Source organism: Dromiciops gliroides, chromosome 4, assembly GCF_019393635.1.
Source record: "Dromiciops gliroides isolate mDroGli1 chromosome 4, mDroGli1.pri, whole genome shotgun sequence".
NCBI lineage: Eukaryota > Metazoa > Chordata > Mammalia > Microbiotheria > Microbiotheriidae > Dromiciops > Dromiciops gliroides.
In genome coordinates, this window is record NC_057864.1 from 343,154,849 (window position 1) to 343,177,431 (window position 22,583).

Consider the following 22,583-nt stretch of genomic DNA (forward strand, 5'->3'; position numbering starts at 1 on the left):
CTCTGTCTTAATTTCAAGATTCAGAGATTTGATTTCAAGATTCATATGCTTGATCCAACCCATCCTTCATCCAACTTCCAGATAAATTTTTTCTAATTCATGCATGGATCTGGTTGTACCATCCCTCATCTCAATACACTTCACTGGTTCGCTATTCCCTTCCAAGTCTAGCATTTTGTCCTGGGTTTGAGTCCTGGATCCATTACTTTACTAAACTTTGGGATGATGGGTAAATAATTTAATCTGAATCTCAGTTTACTCATTAGTAGGGATAATAATATCTACCCTGGAAATTTTATAGGTTTGCATGGAACAAATGGGATATGTATGTTCATAAAGTAGTTTGTAAACATTAAATGTTATATAAATGTTAATTGTTTTGTTATGGTTAAGGTAATGGTATTTGGAAGGGTTCGGGGATTGCATAGCATACAGGAAGAGTATAATTGTTCCTCAACATGTATACTTGGATCTAGAAATAAGCTACCAAATTTAGGATTTGAATATTTCTTCTATCTAGCTTATTATTTTTTACATGAAAACAGTCGTTTATGCTTAATTTAAATATATACTAATTATTTATTTTATGTTATGCTAATTATTTATTCTGTCAACTATCACTTATTTAATCACATGGGAGAACAGGAATTATTATGATTTTTACTGATGGAATTATAGAGAGCTAGTTGGCTGGCAATATATCTGCAAAGAAGGGGTAAAAATGTCCTGTTAGCCATCTGTTTTCTGTTCTTTATTCAGCTTAATTATTTATTTAGCTTCTTCTCCCACGAATTTAGCAGCAACCACTTACTCCCTGTGTTAGGTCCTAACTAACCATCAATATTTTGTTATGTAATGAAAAGAGAAAGAATCTTTGAAGAAAATTATAGTACATTCTTATACTTTATATAAAATAAATTTGGTAAAATGGTTAGAAGTATATTTTGGTGAAGTTTGAGGGACACAGATCTGGGGTCAGGAAACCTGAATTCAAATCCTGGCTTTCTGACCATGAATTATGGGTCATTGGGATAGTTGCTAAACCTCCAGAGCCTCAGTTTCACTCTCTGTGCAAGAGGAATAATAATTCTTGTACTACTTGAAGGAACTGCAAACCTTAAATACAAAATAAATATGATGAGCTCTTACTTGGAAACCTTAAATGCTTTATAGAAATATAAACTGCTTGTTGTTATTGCTTCTCTTTGTAAAGAATTAATTGTTACTTGAGGTTTTTATGACCCCATCTTTTGGCTAGAATTTAAAAAAAAACAAAAAACAAAAAACCTCGGCAAGTGCACTGGCCTATAGGGCTCTGCAAATGGCACGGTGCTCCGCCCACTGGTTGTAGCTGTCGACATGGTGCTGGCACCACTTGACGACGCCTACATGAGCCTGGCAAAATTATAATGATTGGAAGCCTAGTGAGGGCAGTCATGTGACTTTCAGAGCGGCCAGCTAATTGGTTGGGGGCTGCTGGGGTTTGCTGGGAGGAAGGAGGAGAATTCACCATTCTAGCTGGAAGCTGGAAGGTGACAGGAGCGGGGCTGTGTATTCTCAGCTGATTCCTGGGCGGTGGTATTTTTTCAGGTTGTATAATTTCCCTTTCCCCATTTTATTTCCTTTCCCTTGATCCTACTGATCCTGTTTGTGTTTTTTGTTTTAAGTTCATTCTTGTTAAAATAAATCCTGTTCTGTTTTGAGGGAGGCTGCCAGTCTCCTTCCTTGCTCCAATATTTATGGTGAGCCACTTAGCTAACACTCTCTAATTAAAAATTGGTCCCCACATCTTCAAGAAAAAAAATGTATACTTTGTCTACATTCTCCTGTTCCAGCGCTTTTTTTGAGTGAATTGTGATCTGTCCTACTCATGTATTGCATTTTATCTTACCACTTTAGAATGTGGACAATAGAGGCAGTTGCATCACGAAATCAAAGAAGGTATTCTCTGTGCACTTATGAAATTGGATAGATGCATTCACTGGCCAATTTACAAAGCTCTGAAAACAACAAGGAAAACATTCTAAGGGGGGGGCAGACCCCACTGCTGATGAAGATCTCCTCATGAGGCACAGTAAATTGAAATCACTGCATGCTTTAATTTGTCTAAATCAGAGAGATGTTCTATTTTCCATGGGACATATATACTCTGGATTATTTCCTATGCCTGAAGTATCCTACTGTCCCCTATTGAATTTCTCCCTATTCTTTAAAGTCTGGCTCAGAGGCTACCTTCCCTGTGGAATCTTTACTGATCATCTATATCAGTAGCAATGAGTTTTCTGTTCTAACATGGGCACCTAGGTGGTGCAGAGGATAGAGAATTGCTTGGGGCTCAGGAAGACCTATGTCCAAATTCTGCCTCAGACACTTACTAGTTGTGTGACCCTAGGCAAGTCATATAACCTTTGTCTGCCTCAGTTTCCTCAACTACAAAAGGGCAGCTGTTGTCAGATTCAAATCAGATGGTATTTGTAAAATGCTTAGCAAGTGACTGGCACATAGTAGGTGCTTGTAACGATTGGAATGATCCCACATGCTGGAGACTTGCTGTAGAAAAGCTCCGCCATGAGGTGAAGGTCTTCGAGGGCAAGACCATGCGTCTTTTCTTTGGCGTCAGGAAGTAACGTTTGCTTGTGGGAGGAAGAAGGGGGAGCCTGGTGCTCTGACTCGGGCTCTTTCCTGTGGACTCTGGTGGAGACCAGAGCTAGAAATGCACTCTCCCTTTAATAGATAGATGAATGTAGGTCTTTCCTTCTCTCTTTACCAAATTCTTATTCTCCTTAATAAATGCTTAAAAGCCTAACTCTTGCTAAAGCTTATAATTTATTTGTGACCACTCATTAGATATTTTAGACAGACTAGCTAGAATTTTAGCATTAACATGCTTAATAAATACTTCTTTCCTTTCCTTCCGCCCCCTTCACACCTCAAATCTTAAGATCATAGACCTAGAGCTGGAAGGGACCTCAGAAGCTATCTAGCTTAATTTTCTTATTTTACAAATGAGAGAACTGAGGCTGGCAGCAGGGAGAGGGAGTTTGGAATAGGACAGACATGTTAAAGGATTTTCCCAGAATCACAAGAGTTGTGTCAGAGACACTTGAACCCAGATTCTTTGATGCTAGAGCAAGTGTCCTTATTATTCCCTTACTCTGTTTTTTTTAAATACATGTATATACACACATATGTATATATAGGTATATGTACACATGTACAGATATATGTGTATATATGTGTAGTTATAGATTACAGACATCCACAAATAGTTGTAATAACATATGTGTGTATATACATATGCATATATACATATATGTATATATAAAATAGTCATACATATACATACTCAATGAGAGAGGGAGAGGAAGAGGGAGGGAGGGAGGGAGGGAGAGGGGGAGAGAGAGAAAGAGAGAGAGAGAGAGAGAGAGAGAGAGAGAGAGAGAGAGAGAGAGAGAGAGAGAGAGCTATTGATGGATATCTCTAAGCCCCCTCTCTACAGGACTACCAACTCCTGGGAACTTGTCTTAGGGAAACTTTGGACCTGTCTCCCACAGTGCCTCCCATGCTGCTTTGCATGTCCTATGTGAGCACTTCCTAATTGTTTGCGTTGGGTTGAATCAAGTTGATCAAATAGCAGGTAGGCAAAGCTATTTCTGGTTCCACTGCACCCATGACAACAAGTGGCCATTACAAGTGGCAGCAGAAGCAGTCAGTGCCCCTCATTCTGAGAATGCCAGGGTGTGAGTACATTTCATAGGAAACCACCTCCTCTCCAGGACAGACCAACAGTCAGGCTCAAGGAAGAGCAGTCAGAGATATCAAAACCTAAACTCTTTTTTTTTTTTTTAAGTGAGGCAATTGGGGTTAAGTGACTTGCCCAGGGTCACACAGCTAGTAAGTGTTATGTGTCTGAGGCCGGATTTGAACTCAGGTCCTCCAGAATCCAGGGCTGGTGCTCTATCCACTGTGCCACCTAGTTGCCCCAAAACCTACACTCTTGTGCTTCATCAGCCTCTTCATCTGCACGCTCCCGCTGAAGGAGGAAGGGTTTTCGGCGTCTGATTTCCTCCAGCATGTCCTCTGCTACCGAGAGCTTTTGGGAGATTTCTTCTGGACTAAGGTCCTGCTGGACTCCATAATACAACATCTTGCTGTTGATCTCTGAAAGAAAGAACAGATGTTCGTTTTGAGTGTAGAGAAAAGCAGCAGGGAAAGCCTGTCTAGTTATTTTTAAATTGTGCTGTAGGGGTGCCAAAAGACATCTGGGATTGTAAGTGATGGCCAGGGATGACAGTGCCATGGGAGCTTGGTTCTGTTCCAGTGCCTTTTTCAGGAGCATCCATATAGCAAATAACACCATTTGCAAAGTACTCCAGTGACTGCAACTCATATATGACCATTATGACATTTCCTGACAAGGAATCATCCAGGCTAACTATGAAGACCTGCACTAGTGAGGAATAAATTATCTCTTTGGGCAGCCTATTCTAGCATCAAAATTGCTCGTGCTGGTATTATGCATAGCGTAGTCTATTTACTTAGCAAATTAATAGAACAAAAGTGGACCAGTATGGTCCAAGGATAGAGAGAATCAAAACAATTAGCTGCTCTTTCCAGATTCAATCATGGTACTTCTAGATTGGAATTGAAGGAATGACAAATTTGCATGGTGTCTGTCTACTGTTTTTCTGCAGTGGGCCAAGACTGCTAATATTTAAGATACACTAATCACGCAGTGCTAATCAGTACTTTCTCTGAAATACAAATATATGGAAAAATATTCTGATGGGCTGAGTGTAATTTATGTGGTGTCTCTCCACACTCCAATTTATCCTCCATTCAGTTGCCAAATTGATATTCCTAAAGTATAGCTCTCATCTCCCTTTATGACTCCCCTGCTCAGGAAGCTTTTTAGAGCTTCTCATTGCCTTTAGGATAAAATATAAACTTATCTTGTTGACATTTAAAGGCCTTCAGCATCTGACAAGGGGCAGAGTGGATAGAGTTCTGGGCCTGCATTCTGGAAGCCCTGAATTCAAATATGGCCTCAGACACTTAGGTCCCTTAGCCTTGGTTTGCCAATTTTTCTCATCTGTAAAATGTAGATAATAGCATCTACTTCCTGGGGTTGTTGTGGTGATTAAATGAGGTAATATTTCTAATGTGTTTAGCACAGTGCCTGGCACATGTTAGCTGCTACTACTACTACCACCACCACCACCACCACTACTACTACCATCATCACCTTTTCAGGCCAGTTACATACGATTCTCCCAATATACAAAAAGCTGTCATCATACTGGCCCACCTGCTCTACTTTATACATGATATTTCATTTCCCACTTTAGGGCCTTTGTCTAAGCTGTCCCTCATGCTTAAGTGCCTTTTCTCTGCACCTCTGCCTCTTGGAACCCCTTGCTTCCTTCCATACTCACCTCTGTTCTGGAGCCATTTGATTAAGAGACTTCCTGATTACTCCAGTTGTCAGTTCTACCTTTCAAAATCACTGTGTATATACTTTGTACTTATGTGTGAATATTTTTTTCTTCCTAGTAGATTGTAGAGGAAAATCTTTTGCAAGTATGGGGTTGGATTGGCACTTTGAGGGAGCTAGATAGTACACTAGATAAAAGTGATGAGTTTAAAGTCAGCCAGTCAGTCAGTCAACAACCAATCATTAAGCACCTACTATGTGCCAGGCAATGGTTCTAAGTGCTTAGGAAGACCTGAGTTCAAATCTTGCCTCAGATACATACTGACCCTGGGAAAGTCACTTATTTTTTCTGAGCCTCAGTTTCATTTTTTTAAAGTAATAAACATTTTTATTTATCTTTTTGAGTTTCAATTTTTATCCCTCCCTCCCTCTCTCCTTTCCCCCCTCCCTGAGGTGGCAAGCAATCAGTTATGGATTATACATATATGACTATGTAAAACATTACCATATTTGTTATTTTGTACATGAACACTTAAATAAAAGAAAAAAATGAAAGTGAAAAATAGCATGCTTTGGTCTGTGTTCCATGAGTATCAGTTCTTTCTTTGGAGGGGGATAGTATGTTTCATCAATAGTCCTTTGGGTTTGTCTTGGATCATTGCATTGTTGAGAATAGTTATGTCATTCACAGCTCTTCATCAAACAATATTGCTGTCTCTGTGCACAATGTTTTCTTGGTTCTGCTCTTTTTACTATACATCAATTCATACAAGTCTTTCCAGGCCTTTCTGAAGTCATACTGCTTGTCATTTATTTTTTTTTCTTTTTTCTTTTTTTTCAGGGCAATGAGGTTTAAGTGACTTGCCCAGGGTCACACAGCTAGTAAGTGTCAAGTGTCTGAGGCCAAATTTGAACTCAGGTCCTCCTGAATCTAGGGCTGGTGTTTTATCCACTGTGCCACCTAGCTGCCCCCTGCTTGTCATTTCTTGTAGCACAATAATGTTCCATCAACATCATATACCACAGCTTGTTTAGCCATTCCCCCTTTGATTTCCAATTCTTAGCCACCACAAAAAGAGCTGCTATCAATATTTTTATACAAATAGGCCTTTTTCTCTTTTTAGGGATGTCTTTGGGATATAAACCTAGCAGTGGTATTGCTGGGTCAAAGAGCATGCACAGTTCTATAGCCCTTTGGGAATAGTTCCAAATTGCTCTCCAGATTGGCTGGATCATTTCACAACTCCACCAACAGTGGATTGTATCCCAGCTTTCCCACATCCCCTCCAATATTTTCATTTTTTGTTTGCTGCTCTGATAGGTGTGAGGAGATACCTCAGAAGTGCTTTAATTTTCATTTCTCTGATCAATAGTGATCTAGAGCATTTTTCTGATCATTATAGATAGCTTTGATTTCCTTGAGCCTTGGTTTCTTCATCCGTAAAATGAGAGGTTAGCCTTGAAGATTCTTTCTAGTTTTACATCCTTTTTATGTTCCTTCCAGTGATTTGAAAACCAGTCTCGGTAGAATGTTTCAGAACCCTAGAATCCTTGAGCTGAAAGGGGCCTTGGAGGTCACGTAGTCCAACTTTCTCATTTTACAGATGAGAAAACTGAAGCCCTACAAAGATTAAATGCCTTTATCAGGGTCACATAGAGGGATAATGTCAGACTTAGGCCTCTTGCCTCCCAAGCCAGACCTCTCACCAGTACATCATGCTCTGTGATTGCCACCTCTTTCTAGGATAGATACCAGGGAAAGTTATTCTACCTTCAAAGCATAAATAAAAAGGTCTCTGGGCTTTATTATGATTGATGTGGTTGGTGAGGGGTGATGGGTAAACAAACACTGCAGTCCCATAAATCAAGCTTAGATCAGGGCACTGGGCTGGATGTGAATAATAGCTCACATGTCCCCATCAGTTATTTTATAGACTGTTAGTCACAAGGAGTGTCGCCACGGATGCCATAAAGCATTCATATATACTGGAGGAGGGAAAGAAAAATAGATGAAGAGGCTTTTACTGCAAGAATGGTTGCTGAGAAGGCTGTGAGGATATAAGGAAATGTGAGACCAGATAAATTTTATGCCATCTCTGAAGTTAATATTCAAAATACCCACAACTGGGAGCAAATGTTGCCTGAGAAAGAATGTTGTTTTTGTTTGTTGTTGTTCAGTCGTGTCCTACTGTTTGTGATCCTGTTTAGGGTTTTCTTGGTAAAGATACTGGAGCGGTATGCCATTTCCTTCTCCAGCTCATTTTACAGATGAAGAAACTGAAGCAAACAGGGTGAAGTGACTTGCCCAGGGTCACACAGCTAGTAAGTGTCTGAGGCCACATTTGAATTCAGGTCTTCCTGACTCCTGGCTTAATGTTCTATCCATTGTACTACCTGCCTCTGTGTATCTTACACTACTCTCCTTCAATCCAACCATTAAGAAGTATTTTTCAGGGCAGCTAGGTGGCACAGTAGATAGAGCACCGGCCCTGGAGTCAGGGAGACCTGAGTTCAAATCTGACCTCAGACACTTAACACTTGCTAGCTGTGTGACCCTGGGCAAGTCACTTAATCCCAATTACCTCACCAAAAAAAAAAAAAAGTATTTTTAAGTGCTTACTATGGGCCAAGAACTGTGCTTGGCACTGAGGATATAAAACCAAAAATTAAACAACAGCTGTTCTTGCATATTATACACACATCCATAATTCTAATGAAAGACACCATATACAGAAATAAGTTTACTCAGAATAAATACAAAACTCGAAGCAGCAAGAAAGGCTTCATAAGTAAGGTGAGGTTTGAGCTGAGGTGTGAATGCTGGAAGGGATTCTAGAAAACAGGGGCAGAAGAAATGAGAAAGAACCAGTTGGAAAGCACAGAGACAGGAGATAAAAGTGTTATGTGTGAAGAATAGCATGGAAGCCTCCTTTGCCTTGTCGTTAAAAGGGTATAATATATTAGGACCCTAGAGAGGTAGGCTGGGGTCAGGTTGCTAAGAGTTTTAAAAGTCAAATAGACAAGTTTATATTTGAAATTCACGGCAGTTGGGAAGTAATGGAATTGCTTGAGCAGGGAAGAGTGACATGGTCAGACCTGCGCTTTAGGTGGATCAGTTTGGCAATAGTGTGGAGGACAAATTGGAGATAGGAGAGACTTGAGACAGGGATTCCAATTAGGAGGCCATTGTAATAGTTCAAGACATGAGGACCTTCATTTAGTCTATGCTTGAAGCAAACCATTAGCTAACCCTAAAACATCTTCCTTGCCTCTGCATTTGTTTTTGTTTTTTGTGGGGAAATGAGGGTTAAGTGACTTGTCCAGGGTCACACAGCTTGTAAGTGTCAAGTGTCTGAGCCCAGATTTGAATTCAGGTCCTCCAGAATCCAGGGCCAGTGTTTTATCCACTGCACCACCTAGCTGCCCTAACCTCTGCATTCTTAATAGATTATTAATTCCCTTAAAACACCAAGGACCAAAAGCCACAAGTTTTCTATATGAATGTAAAAGCCTTAGAGAGTCAGGTAGGAGAGATTCCAAATAATTTTCATTTGTTTTTCACATAACAGGCATCAAAGGAAATGCAGCCAATGTTTTAATCATAGCTTGATATAGCCATTGGGCTGAGATGTGTCCTTGACATTTTGGAATAAAGACAATAATCTAGCACTGTTGTTTTCTTTCCTTTCATGTGCTTTGAGATGCACTTCCTTTTGTTCACTTATCTGTTTGTGTAGAGAACAATAATGACCCTGAAAATATGAAAAAAAAAACCACTAACCAGAATACTTTATCTTTTTTGTCCCTAGTCTGTACCTGAGAACTTATAAAATCGTGTTTTTTGGCACTAAAGTGGGTGTGCTTAGAATGCTTTCAGAGAGTTGAAAGGTAATAACAGCAACAATAACGTTAATAATAATGGCTGTAGTACTTACTATGTGCCAGGTGTGGCAACTAGATGGCACAGTGGATAAAGCTCTGGGCTTGGACTCAGGAAGATTCATCTTCGTGAGTTCAATTCCAACCTAGGTATTTCCCAGCTGTGTGACCCTGGGCAAGTCACTTACCTTATTTACCTATGTTTCCTCATCTGTCAAATAATCTGGAGAAGGAAATGGCAATCCATTCCAGTATCTTTGCCAAGAAAACCCCAAATGGGGTCATGTAGAATGGGACCATGAACAACAACAACAACAATATGCAGGCTAAGTGCGTGAAAATTATTCTCTCATTTGATCCTCATGACAACCATGTGAGGTAAGTGCTATTATTATCCCTATTTTATAGATGAGGAAACTGAGGCAAACTGAGGATAAGTGATCTGCCCAAGTCACATGATTAGTAAGTGTCTGAGACCATATTTGAATTCAGCACTTCCCAACTCTTGGCTCTCTATCTACATTGCCCCTTAGTGACCTTCTACTCTAATGCATACTTGAAAAAAAAATCTTTGTTCTCAGTTACTGAGAGGCAGTTTTTGCAGATACAGACACCACTTATGCAAGTTAATACCCAAGTTAGCAAAACTACCAGATGCGAGGCAGAAGTGCTCATAGCACTTTGTGATATGGATACTTTCTACTAGATCTGAGAGATTTTGAACTTGTTCCATGCTTTTCCCCCAAGTGCCATGTATCCTAAGAGTTTAGTTTGCGTAGGGGGCAGCTAGATGGAGCAGTGGATAAAGCATGTGCCCTGGATTCAGGAGGACCTGAGTTCAAATCCAGCCTCAGATACTTGACACTTACTATCTATGTGACCCTGAGCAAGTCACTTAACCCTCATTGCCCCACCAAAAAAAAAAAAAAGAGCTTAGTGCACATGAACAAATTTCCTTTCATTGGCAATGCCTTCTCTGAAGATGTTGAAGGGGAATGGGCCAGTTTTCATCAACTTCTGCACTTCCACTATACCAAAGTATATAGTTTCCTAACTTGGGGAAATACTATGGCATTCCATTTCTCCAAATCAACTGAAAAGCAAAGCATTGTGAACATTTCTTCCTGAAAAATCAAAAGTTATTATATAATGATATATATTCTAAAACCCCAAAGGAATCAGGTTTGAACTTGAGATTTTTTTTTCTCTAGGCTAGACTTGGGCTGAATATTTAGATTTTTTTCTTCCTTTTCATTTTCTGCCTAAAAGTGGGGCAGCTAGGACTTTGTAGGTGATTGACTCAACTACTTAGGTGCAGCTTTGAGAAATCGGGGCTATGCAGGGCATTGTCTCATCTAAAGCACACCTTTTTTTTTTTCCATAACTCAGCTGGCATTTTCCCAGGTGGTTTACTGATTTCTCCAGATTTGGATTTTTCTGTCCCCCGCCCCTTTTTCTTTCTAGTGGAAAAGTAGGAATTTTGTATAATTGCAAGATCCACATGTGTTCCATTCTGCAATAGTTCAGTAGGAATCTTCTTTATGGGGTATAGGAATCCTCTGTATGGGGGTATAGGCTACGGGGACTAAGAGTAGGTATTTAATATCTCACTTCCAGCATTGTCTCAACATTGTAGACTTGTATAATTGATTTCTGCTTCTGTGAAGAGACATTTTATATTTTGTATTTAACTTTGATTTTGTTTGTTTGTTGGTGAGGTAATTGGGGTTAAGTGACTTGCCCAGAGTCACACAGCTAGTGTCAAGTGTCTGAAGTTGGATTTGAACTCAGGTCCTCCTGAATCCAGGGCCAGTGCTTTGTCCACTGTGCCACCTAGATGCCCCTGTATTTAACTTTAATAGAGCTCTCATCAGGAAAGATTCTTAGGGAAAAAGATTTAGATTGGAAGGGAGGCTGACATTCTGGCTCAGGGGTGTACTAGATCCCACTAGAACTGGAAAGTCAATTAAATTTTCAGAGTAAGCATTTGAACCTTGGAAATCAGCAAACACTACAAATCAATGTTTGATTCATTGTTTCTGTTTTGTCTAGATTTGATAAAGTGATGGAGAAAATGCAAATAATGCAGATTAAATTTAAAAGTGTGTCAGTAGTACATTTTCTTTTCCAGAAGGCTGGTTGTTAAACATATATCAGCATATCTATGTTCTGACCCCATTATTCTCTTTTTTAAAAATAAAATCATCAGAGCATTGGATTGCTTTTTGTTTGGTAAGTCTGGAGCTTTGCTACTGATACAGCAATATTACTTTACTGAAGCAAATATTGCTAAATTGAACCAGATGAGAATTCCGTACCTTGGATCTGATCCCTCATATTGTGGGCTTCTTCTACAAGCTGGGTTGCATAGTTAATGGTATCCATGGTTTCCTTCTGAACCAGCTGGCTTTTTTTTGAGGCTTGATTTTCCTGTAAATAATCCATAGAAACATAAGATTAAATTCATGAGCATGAGCCTCCTTTATTTTTGTGTGTATGTGTGTGTGTGTGATAAACACTCACTTCCCTGGAAAAAGAGAAGTCCAATTAGCATGTAAAATGATCCAAGAAGACACACTTGAAGACTGATGTGATTATCAGTTCTATAATCAGGAAACATCTCTATGGCTTCAGTAAAATAAATTGAAGCCTTTCCCAACCCCTTTTAATTCTAGTGCTTTCTCTCTGTTAATTATTTCCTAGTTATGCCATGTATTATTTTGTTGTTTAGTAACTTTTCAGTTACTTCTGACTCTTCATGATCCCATTTAGGGTTGTCTTGACAAAGATATTGGAATGATTTGCCATTTCCTTTTCCAGCTCATTTTACAGATGAGGAAACTGAGGCAAACAAGATTAAGTGATTTGCCCAGGGTCACACAGCTGGTTAGTCTTTACAGCCAGATTTGAACTTGGGAAGATGAATCTTCCTGACTCATCAATCTATCTACTGTGCCAACTAGCTGCCTTATATATAGTTTATTTGTATATATTTGTTTGCATGTTGTCCCTCTCATTAGATTATGAGCTCCTTGAAGTCAGGGACTATCTTTTGCCACTTTTTTTTTTATCCCTGGAGCTTAGCATATGTCTGCTATGTAGAAGTTACTTAATAAACGTTCAACTGATTAATTGATTGATGTCATTTTCCCCTTGAATTTATGTTACACCTTGTCTGACTTGTCATCAGCAAGATTTATTGATCAATATATCAAATGAAAAGCTTAAAGTTCAAAAGACAAGACTGCAATGAGGTGAGGTCAACTAACAGTGGATCAGGCTTGAGATCTCCCATGTGGCCTGTTGTTCCTGGGTAGTCCAACCACCATTGTAACTGAATTACAGCAGAGATTTCAAGGATTATGATCGTTCAGCTAAATACTGCTTTCAGTGTGTTGTTCCAAATTTCTATCAACATTGATGGTACTTGTGTACAAATAACTACTCAAGCAGATTTGGCGTGTGGTGAATAGGGTTCTCTTCTGAACAGTCAATTCTATCCCGTACACTTGGGATTTTATGTTCAAGAACTTCAGAATATTATTTGTCAAAATCCTGTGTGTGTGTGTGTGTGGGGGGGGCGGATTAAGGAGAAGCTGAGTCCAGGAAATGGAAATACTTCAAGGCCTGAATGTTACTTTGTGTTTTGTGCACAATGTGTATAGAAGTAATTTATTTCTATTCTACTAACTTCTGGAGTATATTTAAAAAGGAGAAGGAAGTCTCCACCCTGGCCTACTGTATACTTTTTTTTCCTTGACTTGTTGTGAAACACAGCTTTACTTTTTAATACCAAATAGGCTTCAGAACCTGAATGAGGTGCAAGGTGAAACCATTGCCCTCTTATCAATAATAGCTAATGTTTCTATGAGAGACAGTGTGGTGTATTGGACAGATGGGTGGCTCTGGAATCAGGGAGATCTGGATTCAAATCTTACTTCCTATACATGCTGACTGGGATGGACTGGGTGAATCCCTTAACCTTTCAGTGTTCTCGCTAAATTCCTAAGGCTACAAATTGCTGATCTGCCTTGGTAGGAGTTTCCATACCTAGTAATTAACCCATAAGAAGGATTAACAAACTGCACCCTGAGGGCCAAATGAATCCCCCCCCCCCACTCCTGCCTCACTGACATCTCCGTCAATTTTTGTACACCTAAGAACAGACTTTACATTTTAAGATACAAAGATCCCTTCTTATACCAATAACATCAAAGGTCCCAGTGATAATGTTTATAAAGTACTTTAAAGTTTGCAAAGTGCTTATATTTATGGTATCTTATCCGAGCCTCACAATAAGCTTTGGGGGGAAGATGCTATCATTATCTTCATTTTACAGATGGAGAATCATGAAATGACTTGCTTCTAGTCTCATAGCTAGTAAGTGACAAAGTGGGGAATTTGAACCCAGGTGTTTCTCCAGTTTCTCCTGTTCCATCCCTCTTTCTGCTATACCATATTGCCTTTCATTGAGAAGAAAGCTGAAATCAATTGGTATCAGGTGAAATGGTGTACTCATTAACCCCCCCCCCCCCCCCCCCCCCCCCCATAGTTTGTTGTGGGAGCCAGCAGAATATTTTGCTATCATGTCTTTTTTTTTTCCTCTTGAAATCTTCTTTGCAACATTTGCTTAATTCCTTCTGATTCATCCATTTGATTCAATTCAATAAACATTTATTAAGTACCTACTTTGTGCTAAGCATTGTGCTAAGTGCTCAGGATACAAAAAGATAGTCCCTGCCCACAAGGAACTTAAAATCTAATGGGATGGCAAAACTGAGAAGTCTAATAAGAAAACAGGAGAGACTTCAAAGCAAATGATACCTGCAGATTTTATGTGTAGTCGATTAGTTAGGTCATTTAGTGTTAATTTAGAAAAATTACTCATACTTATAAAGGGCCTTATACTTTATGAAAGGCTTTCCCCCAACCACCCTTTAAGGTTGGTAAGGAAATGTTATTACCATAATTTTAGATGTAAGGAAACTTTCTTAGAGAAGTTAAATGACTTGCCTAATGTCATGTGACTAGCAAGTCCTAGAGCCAGAAATTAAACCCAAGGCTTTTGCTTTTAAATCCAGAGCTTTCCCCATGAGAAAATATATGCTGTTTAGGGTACAGAGAAGTTAAGTGATTTGAACAAGTTTATACTGGTAGTCAAATATCAGAGTATAATGTGAAAAACCTCTCCAATGAAAGGTTTCTTTTTTTTTTTTTTGGTGGGGCATTGGGGGTTAAGTGACTTGCCCAGGGTCACACAGCTAGTAAGTGTCAAGTATCTGAGTCCAGATTTGAACTCAGGTACTCCTGAATCCAGGGCTGGTGCTTTATCCACTGCGCCACCTAGCTGCCCCTGAAAGATTTCACTTTTAACAAATCTTTTAATCTAGCACCTAGCACAGTGCCTGGTTTATAGTAGGCACTTAATAAATGCACATATACTTGAACTGGATTTTTGTCACTCTCTAGATATACCAGTGTTTTGGGGACCCGGGAAGAGGTCCTGTGGTTTAGATTTCATGAAAATGTATCTAGTCTATACAGAGGGTATCATGTTCTAGAGTATTTTAACTTTTCTTATAAATCAACTGCTTTGTTTGACCTAATATATTTGACCAAATAATTCTTTTGATCTTTATTTTCTTGTGGATCCTTTTCATAGTTCTTGTTCTTAGAAGGTTATTTTCCCCCTCCAATACTAAAGTAAAAGTGCTACATTTTACCCTCAGGTTGACTTTTCTTTTAACAGTTCCATTTTAAATAACAATCTAAATTACAGAAATTTTTGTTCACAATTTGATTTTGCCACAGTTTGGAAGGCACAATGTCTACTTTCTTGGTTTCGTAACATCCTTGTGGAAAAGTCTCCATCCTTATCATTACTGAATTATTTATCTTTAGTTGTATCATTTGAACCAAACTGAAATGGTGAAAAATAACTGCAGTCATACATGGCTTAGCCCCTCATACAAGTAAACATTTTCATTTAGAAAAGCACAAGAGGGCACTGCAACCTCTTTTTTCATTAGTTAAACATCAGTAAAAGAGAAAAAAATGTACTCTTTACTCACAATACATCATCTGAATACAACAGATTTGAGTTTATCTGAAAGGTGTAATTATTTGATACAATATGTAGTAATGGGTTTATTTGAATTGCCTTTGCTTTCTCAATCATTTCTGGATGATTATGTTGTGATAGCCAAGGTAAGGAAGAAAATTTTAACAGAGCACTTAGCTGCCCTTAATGAATTCACATCACCAGGCCCAGATAAACTAGTTTTTTAAAAGAAGTAGCAGATGTGATTGCTGAGCCACTGTCAATAAGCTTTGAAAGACTGTAGAGACTGGGAGAAATGATGCAGGATTGGAGAAAGACAAATGTTCAGATTTTTTTTTTTAAAGGAAAGAGAATAGAGTGCTAATTATAGATCAATGAGCTTGACTTTAATACCTAACATTCTAAGCTTGTTATTAAAGGATGGTTAGCAAACATCTTGAAAAGTAAGTGGTCATCACAAAGAGCTACTATGACTTCATCAAGGATAGGTCATGCCAGATGAACTTCACTGGCTTTTTGGGGGCACAGTTATTAGACTGTGAATATGATTGGTATAGTTTACTTACATTTTTGGCAAAGCATTTGACAAAGTGTTTCCTACTATTTTTTAAAGAAAGATAGAGATATGGCTTAGATATTAGTATCATCAGGTGGATTCAGTGCTGGTTGAATGGCTAGAGCCAAAGAATAGTCGTTGACTTGGATAGAGGTTGGAGGCACTTGAGTGGGGTGCCCCAGAGAGCTATGCTTGGTCTTGGGAAATGTAACATTTTCTATAAATGATTTGCCTAAAGGCACAGATGGCAGGTTTATCAAGTTTGCAGGTGATAAAACTATGAGAGAGAACTGACACACTGAGTGAGAGTCAAAATTTAAAAACATCTGGATGGGCTAGAACACTTGGCTAATTGAATTATTGCTCATTCTTTGTTCAAGAGGAGGACCTCAATGACATCACAAAGGTGATGATATCTTGACTTGAGTATGAATTGGATTTAAGTAAGGCAGAACTGCAAAGTTATCAATTTCATTCCCTTCTCTAGAGTCCTCAAAGTCTAGTGGCAAGGCAAAAGTCAAGACAACTGGTGATGGCTTTGTCTAATTGAATAAGATGAAATTTAATAGTAATAAATATAATTTCACGGGATCATAGTGTGAGAAACTTATTAATAAGAGGGTGTTTGGAGGACTCAGAGACTCCCCTCCCCCTACACACACACACACACACACACACACACACACACACACACACACACACACACACACACGAGCTCTTCCTGGTTTGCAGGGACAGCCCAGAGTCAGGAGAATTTCAAAGGAAATGTAGATCACCTTCCTAACTAACTAAAGGAAGTTAACTTACCTAAGACCACCCTCAAGTCATGCCAATCAATGGACTTGAATGTTACCTGCCAATTAGCTTGGATCAAGGTGGAGTAACCCACCTCTACCTGAGACAGGTTAAAAAGCCTGGAGAGGCGTCTCTCACTCTTTTGGCATGCTCTTCCCTCTCCCACACTGCTCTTCTCTCTTCCCTCTATCCTAGGTATGTAGGGCTTCTGATCTTTCTGAAATGCTTTAATAAATGCTTAATGCTCCCAAACTGGTGCAGTAGCCTCTAAATTCTAAATAACAATATATGAGAAACCCCAGCTAATTTTCCCTAAAACTTGGGACCGTGTATAGGGCAACCCCGTAAATTTTTAATTGCCACAGTTGGATAAGCCACAGTGGCTACTTAATTCAGCTTCCTTATTTTATAGATGAGAAAACCACAGTCTAGGGAGGTTAAGTGATTTGCCTAAAGTCCTACTGGTTGCTGTGTCAGAGGTGGGATTTGACCCCAGGTATTATGCCTTTCTAGTGAGTGCTTTTTCCACCCTCAGCAGCTAGTTGGTGCAGTGGATAGAATGCTGGGACCGGAGTCAGGAAGACCTGAGTTCAAATCTATTCTCAAACACTTACTAGCTGTGTGATCCTGGGCAAGTCACTTAACCCTGTTTACCTCAGTAAACATCTTCATCTGTTAAATGAGCTAGAGAAGGAAATGGCAAATCTTTTCAGTATCTTTGCCAAGAAAACCCCAGATGGGGTCATGTAGAGTCATACATGATTGAAATGACTGAACAACACCATCACAAATAAAGGTCAAGAAGACATAGGTAGCAGTTTGTCTAAAAAAGATCTTTGAGTCTTAGAGGTCTGCTCAGCATTGTAATATAGAAGCCAAAAAAGCTAATAAAATCCAAGGTTTCATAAAAGTGTTCAGGATTAGGGGAATGATGGATAAATTGTACTCTACCCTGGTCAGACTGCATAAGGATTCCGTTCAGTTAATGGGAAAAGGGCATCCAGAGGAAGTCAATTAGAATAATGAAAAGTTTCAAGATCATGCTACTGAACTTCAGTTCAAGGACTTGAGAATATTTAGCCTGGAGAAGAAAAGACTTGGGAGCAACATGACAGTTGTCTTTAAGTGTCCAAAAGATGCCAGAAAAAAAGAGATTAGGATAACAAGATTATGGAATCATATATTTATATCTGGAAGGGCCCTGAGAAGTCATCTAAGACTTAGAAGTCATGAAGAAACTGAGGCCCAGAAAGGTTAAGATTGTACAGTAAGAAGTAGATTAAGGATCTTTACTTTGAATCTGGAATTCTTTTAAATGCAATTTGTTGATTTGATCTTGGTCCCAAATACCAAGAAGCAATTGTTAAAAGGTGAATTCAGTAGTAAGGACCAGAAATTGAGGGGCAGGGGCAAGGGAAACTGGTTTAATGCAAAGGAAAAAAATCCTAACAATGACAGCTATCCATATGTGTAATGAGCTGCCTTGGAAGGTGATTGTTTTTCCTTTGCTGCAGACCTTTAAACAAAGTCTGGGATGACCACTGTCAGATATGTTGTAGAGGGAATCCTAGTTCAGGTATGGGTTGACCTGTGAGAGTACATCTGAGAGTCTGTGATGCTGTAATATACAAGTGTTTTGCTTTATGAAAGCCGGATATTAAAAAATCCAGAATTTCAACTATAAATCTACAAAAGGAGAATCTTCTTTTATAAAAGAAGAGATATATCAAAATGCCAAATTTCTCTAATGCATATGAAGTATAATTCAAACATTAAATTATTGACATTTTAGATAAAATTACATAAAGCAAGCATTTGGGTCTATCCTATTCAGTTTTCAACAAGGTTAATGGACTTAAGAGGAAGGACCATCAGCTGCAAAGGAAACATTCTACATCTTTGAAAGGGCCTTTGAAATAGTCTAATTGTACGTGAAGAGTTCAACAAGTGACTGAATGACCTTAAGGGTACAAATTACTTGCCTACCTTTGTACTCAGTCACTCATTTTCATAAGACCCAAAAGAAGTATGGGGAATATAACTGAACTATAAGTAAAGGTGCAATACCTTAGGCAATCTACCACTGAGCCAGGAAGAACTATTGAACAGAAGAGATTATATCTTCTACCTGAAGGTGACAAGCCTCAGAGTCAAGACTCTGAGGAATTTAAAGAGTAGAGTTTTCTGCCAATTCTAGGCTAAGAGTTATTTCTCTTGATGAAAAGAACACTGTAGCACCGTGGGCAAGTTCAGCTCAGTGCAACCTTATATGGCCAAGTCTAGTAGTAGACTTATGAGAGTCCCTTGCATATCAAGGAGATCAAATCAGTCAATGCTAAAATAAATTAATTTAGACTATTCTTTGGAAGGCCAAATAATGAATTTGAAGCCTAAATACATAATTAGAAGACAGGACACATTGGAAAAGGCCCTGATGTTGGGAAATATTGAAGGCAAAAGGAGAATGGCAGAGGATGAGGTGGATAGATAATGTCATGGAAGCAACAAATATGAGTGTGGACAGATTTCAGGAGATGGTAGAGTATAGAAGGGCTTGATGTGCTATGGTCCATGGGGTCATAAAGAGTTGGACGTGACTGAATGACTGAACAACAGCAAAAGCAGTAGATGGCTCCATTTATCCAGGCTAGAGGAACAACAGAATAAATCTCATGGCAAACTTTATGAAGACCCACTAGAGAAGGAAAGGACTAGTTCTGGGATTGTGAGTTGCCTTGCATAAACTTATGTTCACTCTTTCACCTAGGATCCTTTATGTATCTATACGGGACTGTGATCCAGCATTTGGGGGAAATGCTTTGTAAGTAGTGTTATTATTATTATTATTTGTTTGTTTGTTTGTTTTTGCAGGGCAATGAAGGTTAAGTGACTTGCCCAGGGTCACACAGCTAGTTAAGTGTCAAGTGTCTGAGGCTGGATTTGAACTCAGGTCCTCCTGAATCCAAGGCCAGTGATTTATCCACTGTGCCACCTAGCTGCCCCAGTAGTGTTATTATTTTGCCATTTGAGCAAATATTTTTGTTACAGACTAACTAGGTCTACTGGTTGATTAGTGAACACACCTGTGAGGACTGGTGTGCCACATTGATAGGAGGATAGTTATCCACATATGAAATTCCTTCCAGAATCTACAGAGTGGTAACAGCAACCTTTTGGGGAAACAATCAGCCAGTGCTAGAATGAGTTAGGGAAGTGGGCCCAGAGGATGCATTACTCAAACTTACTCAAAATTATATATATATATATATATATATATATATATATATATGTCTGTGTGTGTGTATATATGCATACATATATATGTATGTATGTATAAAATTTCAAAGGCATAAGAAAGTTAGCAACAGGAACATGACCCAAATTACCATTGTACTTTTGGGGAATCATACCATGGAGTGGTAAGCCTATTCATAAGCTAATATCGCATCTATTTGTCTATCTTTCTATCAATTTTTGCCATATCACAGTAGCATTTTTTTTTGGGTGAGGCAATTGGGGTTAAGTGACTTGCCCAGGGTCACACAGCTAGTAATTGTCAAGTGTCTGAGGCTGGATTTGAACTCAGGTACTCCTGACTCCAGGGCCAGTGCTCTATCCACTGTGCCACCTAGCTTACCCTCCGCAGTAGTATTTTTAAGAGACAAATAAGGTGATATATTTTGCCAAATTCTCGTAGACATACAGCTGGGGTGAACAAGTGAAGATAGTTCTTAAAAAAAAGTTAATGCCTATGGCAAAGGGATGCTCTGTCTTTACTTAAACCCAAATGTCAGTTACATTCCTGGGAGGATCCTCTCCAGTGAAATTTTCTTTAAATGCTTCTAAGAATTAGTCAAGGGATTCCACAGACTCCTAGGGTTTAAAAGAGTTTTCAGCGAAGAGTGCCACTCACAGAGAGAAGGAGAACCTATGTTTAAATCCTGCTTGCCTTTGATGTTAATTACTTAGGTGATATTGCACAAGTTACTTTAACCTCTCAGTACTTCAGTTTCTTCATCTGTATAATGGCTTCAGCACACGGCCTCTGAGCTCCTTCCTATCTCTAAATCTATGATCTCTTTTAGCTTCTGCTGTTTTGTCTGACCTTTCTCAATCAAGTAACATGTGCCTTTAAATTTGCTGTTGACACTAGTTGAACTTTTCATTATGAATCAATGCCTCTAAATTGATTAGACTTTGGAATATTTATCTAGTCCTTCCTTTCTCCCTCCCTCCCTTTCTTCCTTCCTTCTGTTATGGGGTTAGGACACCCATCTGAGGTAACTCTCCTTGAGAAGACAGATACACCTTGAAGCAAGAGAGATAAGCCTATTAGGCATGGCTGCTGCCTGAGTGGTGTCAGGGGGATGGAGATGGCCCAAGAGATCTGAGTAGCCTCTCGCCCAACTTCCCCCAGCCCACCACCAGTGGGGGACATTACACTGTCGGGTGATCACCCCCAGTAAGGGAACTTTCCACATTCAGATCTCTGCCCCCCCCCATCTGTCCCTCCACTATCTGATCTCTATGGCCTTTCTCCTGTTCAGGGAGGGAACCATGTCTCTGGATCTATCCTTCCCTTTTTCTAGCACATAAATATTATTTTATTCTAACTAGATTTGTGTGTGAGAAGGTATAATTATTTAAGGAGGAATTCCTTTTTTTTTTTTGGACATGATCATAACCTTGTCATAACTACCTTTTGGACACGATCACTTGACCTTGTAATGTCTAGTTAGAAGGAATTCCTAAGGACCCCCACACCAACCATTTTCCCCTGACCCACCCTCCCTTCCTTCCTTCCTCCTCTCCCTCTGTAAACATGGAGAATCATACCCTTAAATGTGAATACGCTGTCCAAAGGAATGTACATTTTGATTGCTTAAACTTTGCAAGATAACTTTGGTTTCTCTTCCATAATTATTTATTCTATCATTGTTTTTTTTCCCTGAAAAACTGGGACAATTAACTCTTTTGTTTCATGTAATTTTCATTTATTACTTCTTAAAATAGAGCTCTGGAAAACCAGGCTTTGATAAAACCCATTGGGATTCAAATGGAGCTGCTTGACTATGATTTTAAACCCAAATCACTCTGGCTCTCACTGATTGGTCAATAATAGGTTCCAGCCCAAGCCTCATTTGCTCATTGTTTGGGTTTTGATGGCTCCAAGTGAGTGTAAATAGCAATTATTTCTTTTCTGGCTAGAAACTGTTAGGGTCTTCCCTTATTAGACTGATTTTTTTTTTTTTGGAGTAAGCAAACTAGGTCACCTTTTGCCTCAATTCTTACCTACCCTAAATTCACAAACTAGGTCATCTTTTGCCTAAATTCTTACCTACCCTTAAGTCACTGAATGGGTGTTGCCTCAGACAAACTAAGACCTGGGAATTTGACCACAGAAACTCATGAAAACCACTTAATAAGGTATATAGGGGTTGGGCCTGTGCTGATAGAAGGAACACTCACATTGGTGGAATCATGGAACTTAAAAAAAAACTCAGAAAATGTAGTAAGTGTATGATAGAAGTACTAAAAGATCAGGATCTGAGCTGCAGGATGTTTTATTCTTGGGAAAATGTCATCATTCCTGTAAGCTTAAACCCAGCTGGGAAGATCCTAGCTATGATATGAAGTAAAGGAATAATAATGAGTGCTATATTCTGTGAAGATATGATTGGGTCTCTATTTTGGTCTTCCACTCCATTAATTTCACAGCCCTTCAAATACCACTAGAGAGAGGAATGTTTTTGCTTGTGCAAGCTGTCTGGGAGCCATCATTCTAATTTATTTGTTTGGGCTTACTTTCCCAAGTGGTGGAAGAGATATTTGGTTTGCAAATCCCAAGTCAGGATCTC

At 39.1% G+C, this 22,583-nt stretch overlaps 1 protein-coding gene across 1 annotated transcript in view; it reads right to left on the reverse strand.

The window, feature by feature from the left end:
• Window positions 1-22,583, reverse strand: part of LAMA4 (laminin subunit alpha 4) — a 199,818-nt gene that overhangs the window by 72,680 nt on the left and 104,555 nt on the right. The window contains exons 9-10 of the mRNA XM_044003053.1: window positions 11,632-11,743; window positions 3,994-4,161 (exon numbers count right to left, since the gene is read on the reverse strand). Of these exons, the coding sequence (XP_043858988.1) occupies window positions 3,994-4,161; window positions 11,632-11,743 (280 nt within the window). The remainder of the gene's footprint in view (window positions 1-3,993; window positions 4,162-11,631; window positions 11,744-22,583) is intronic.